The sequence below is a fragment of the Neomonachus schauinslandi genome, chromosome 15 (genome assembly GCF_002201575.2).
Source record: "Neomonachus schauinslandi chromosome 15, ASM220157v2, whole genome shotgun sequence".
NCBI lineage: Eukaryota > Metazoa > Chordata > Mammalia > Carnivora > Phocidae > Neomonachus > Neomonachus schauinslandi.
The window spans coordinates 21,694,956-21,698,293 of NC_058417.1; the positions used below are offsets into that span (position 1 = coordinate 21,694,956).

Consider the following 3,338-nt stretch of genomic DNA (forward strand, 5'->3'; position numbering starts at 1 on the left):
GCAAAATCAATGATTACTATTGCTTTAAGTCACTGTTTTCAGATGGGTTGTTACACAGCAATTGATTACTAGAATAGACACTATAATTTTAGGTATTATTCTAAGAACACTGAAGCCTATTTTTCCGCTAATGTTCTATTATTGTATTCTTTGGGTTTTAGAAAAGCCAGCAGGATTTAAAGGGGTAAAGAATTGTTTTAGTTCATTTTAAAGCCTAGCCAAAATTTTATTGCCTTCCCCTGGAACCTGGCGTCTTAGAGATGTTATCTGAAAGCAAAATTGGGAAATCCCTTACAGCTCTTTGATTTGGTAATCCTACTTCCTTTCTTTTTCTACATAAGGCGTTTCATTTCAAAAAAGCAGAACCCTTAGTAAGAGTCATAGATCACACACTGCCTGGGCATAGCCTGCACCTCACACACCAGCCCTGAATTTGGATGGAAGGCAGGCCAACATCAATCATGCCTTCCTTCTCATTTCCTAGCATCTTACCCAGGGCAGGGTAATGGCTCAGCAGATGTACCATTCCACCCTGTGATTCATTCAGAACAAAGTCCTTCCTATCACCCACTCACTTTCTTTCTATTCCTGTCTGCTCCTATAAAAGGCAGGCAGAACCACCAGAGGAGCAGAAAGGCTGAGACCAGCCCAGAAACCTCCAGCTCTCACGCCCAGTCTCCCTGCTCCCCGCTGACATGAAGGTCTCCGCAGCGCTTCTGTACCTGCTGCTCACTGCTGCCACCTTCAGCCCCCAGGTGCTCGCCCAGCCAGGGAAGCCTCTCTCTCTTTCCCTTCGAAGCCCATCACCACATCTCTGGGTTCTCATGGGCCACCAGGGCACGAGGATCACCCACAGTCTCCCGTTCGTGACTGCTTTCCAAGATCAGGAAAGTCAGAGAAGGACAAGGAGTGAAACTGATCACACGGTTGCTCCTGGGAATTCCAGCTGTGGACCCCAAATCCAGTCCTTCCAGGACTCCAGCTCTACAGTCATCCCCTCAGTACAGTTATTGCCCCTGCTCCTTGTAGCAGTGTTTGGGGGGGACTGGGGTGATCCAAAAGAGGGGGCCTCTGGCAGAGGGTGTGCAGAGCATTTCCAGATGTGGTGGAAGGGAAAGGAGGAGACCCAGAATCTGGACGGTGCTTCATTCAGTCCAGCATCCAGAGACAGGGCTCCGCAGAGGAAGCACAGGGATCAGGGAAACTCATGACCAGGCATAGATTGCTCAGAGCCTAGAGGGGGACCCATAGCTGCAGTCCTGCTGCCTGAGGAATTGGACTTTTCTATGAGCCCCTCCTAACAACACCCAGAGCTGTCACCAGTTTCTCTTCTCCTCTCAGTTAGCAGTAGTATCCTTCCAATTTACAGTCCGTACCAGTGAGACTGAGAGTTTCAGGACGCAGATGCAGGACTTAGGGTGGACAGCTTCCCTTTCCTTTGACTCTCCTCCTTACTGTTCCCTAACTTATAAATAGAAAGTCCCAGCACGTACCCTAAATAGCCTTTGTTGTTGTTTTGACAGATGGGATTAATATCTCAACCACCTGCTGCTATAGATTTACCACTAAGAAGATCCCCATCCATGGGCACCTGGGTGGCTCAGTCGGTTAATCGACTGCCTTCAGCTCAGGTCATGATCCCAGGGTCCTGGGATCGAGTCCCGCATTGGGCTCCCTGCTCTGCGGGGAGCCTGCTTCTCCCTCTCCCACTCCCCCTGCTTGTGTTCCCTCTCTCGCTGTGTCTCTCTCTGTCAAATAAATAAATAAAATCTTTAAAAAAAAGAAGAAGAAGAAGAAGAAGAAGATCCCCATCCAGAAGCTGAAGAGCTAAAGAAGAATTACCAGCAGCTATTGTCCCCGGGAAACTGTGATGTGGGTGACACCATGACCACCCGCACTCAACCCTTGATCCTGAGTTCTGCTCCCAGGCAGTGGATAGGGTTATTATAAGACTTCAGTTGGAATTTAACCCCCAGATACTTAGACCAGCTCTAATCCAATCCCAGAAATTTTTTTATGGGAAAAGCGAATTTGAGAAAATAGAGACTTCCCATTCCCAGCTACCTGTCCAGATGTTGGTTCAGATGTCAGTTCCTTCATCCAGGAGACAAGATGGTTTCTTTCACCAGGGCCAGCAAACATAGTCGCTTCCCCTGAGGTTCCTTCCATCCTCCTCCATCACCCCAGGCTAATGGATCAGGCAGGTTTCCCATAGAGTGGGTTACACTCCCAGGTTGACTCTTCAGTGCACTCTCTCTAACTGCCCTCTCTTCCCACAGCTTCAAGACCAAACTGGCCAAGGAGGCCTGTGCTGACCCCAAGCAGAAGTGGGTCCAGGATCTCGTGGAGTACCTGGACAAGAAAACCCAAACCCCAAAGCTATGAACACTCATGCCCATAATGAAGCCAAGCCAGTACCCAGGAAACAATTTATATTCCCTATCTTTTCCAACATACCTTCTGAGATTATTCTATTACAATTCTAAGGCATATGAGATTTGTGTAATAATGTGAATCATAGTTTTTCTTAAGTAATGCTCTATGTCTTCTAAGTTGTTAATAATTTAATGTGCTCTGAAATTGTATGCGTTTTAAATGTACACCCTTGGACATATCACATCACTTCAACCCCCTAAAAACTGCAGGATGCTCCCTTCCTCTCTACCTCGCTGTGGTATGGTGAAGATCCTTGCATGAATCAATGCAAATGTGCATATATTTAATTTTTAAGAGGGGATGTCCCTATGAAACCATAATATTATTATAGAACTGAATATTTTTATATGTAGAACTCTTGAATTTTCACATAAAATATATTTTTGGATAAAACTTGACTTTGATGGCCTTTTAAAGGACAAGATAAAGCTGGTGGGAGTACCAGGGAGAGGAGAGCTGGTTTCAGAAGGTGGGGCTTGTGTTCCGGGGGAATGGGCATATGATGGACTCTGGGCTTGCCCCCAGGTTGGGCTCACCTCCATGGCAAGGAGAGTCAGGTTGGCTGGGGCCAGGTTTAGCAAACTCTGCAGCTCTAGCTGACATCAGCTTCAGCCATTTGTTCAAATACCTTCTTCCTTTCCAAAATCATTTCCTTCCTCACCATCCCATGCCCTACCCAACAGCGTATCCCCTCAGCTGTTGCGTCAGTCTTACAGCTGGTTGGTTTTCTTTCTTCTAACCCTTGAATCCAGAATAATACAAGTATCACCTGCATTGAGGAACCAGGGAGGGAATCAACAGATGACCTCAGAAGTTCCCTTCCACATCTGGGAACCACATGTCTTAAAGATTTCTATCTCTATAGGTTGAGGAAGAGCAAGGAGGGTAGGAGGAGGGTATGA

The 3,338-nt window shown here is 46.8% G+C and overlaps 1 protein-coding gene across 1 annotated transcript; it reads left to right on the forward strand.

Annotated features, from left to right (window-relative positions):
* Positions 1–695: 695 nt before the first annotated feature.
* LOC110592975 (C-C motif chemokine 7-like) lies at positions 696–2,385 on the forward strand. Its single transcript, XM_021704184.1, is given in 4 exon segments — positions 696–768; positions 1,521–1,563; positions 1,795–1,872; positions 2,280–2,385. Coding segments are annotated over 4 exon segments (300 nt in total).
* Positions 2,386–3,338: the final 953 nt, after the last annotated feature.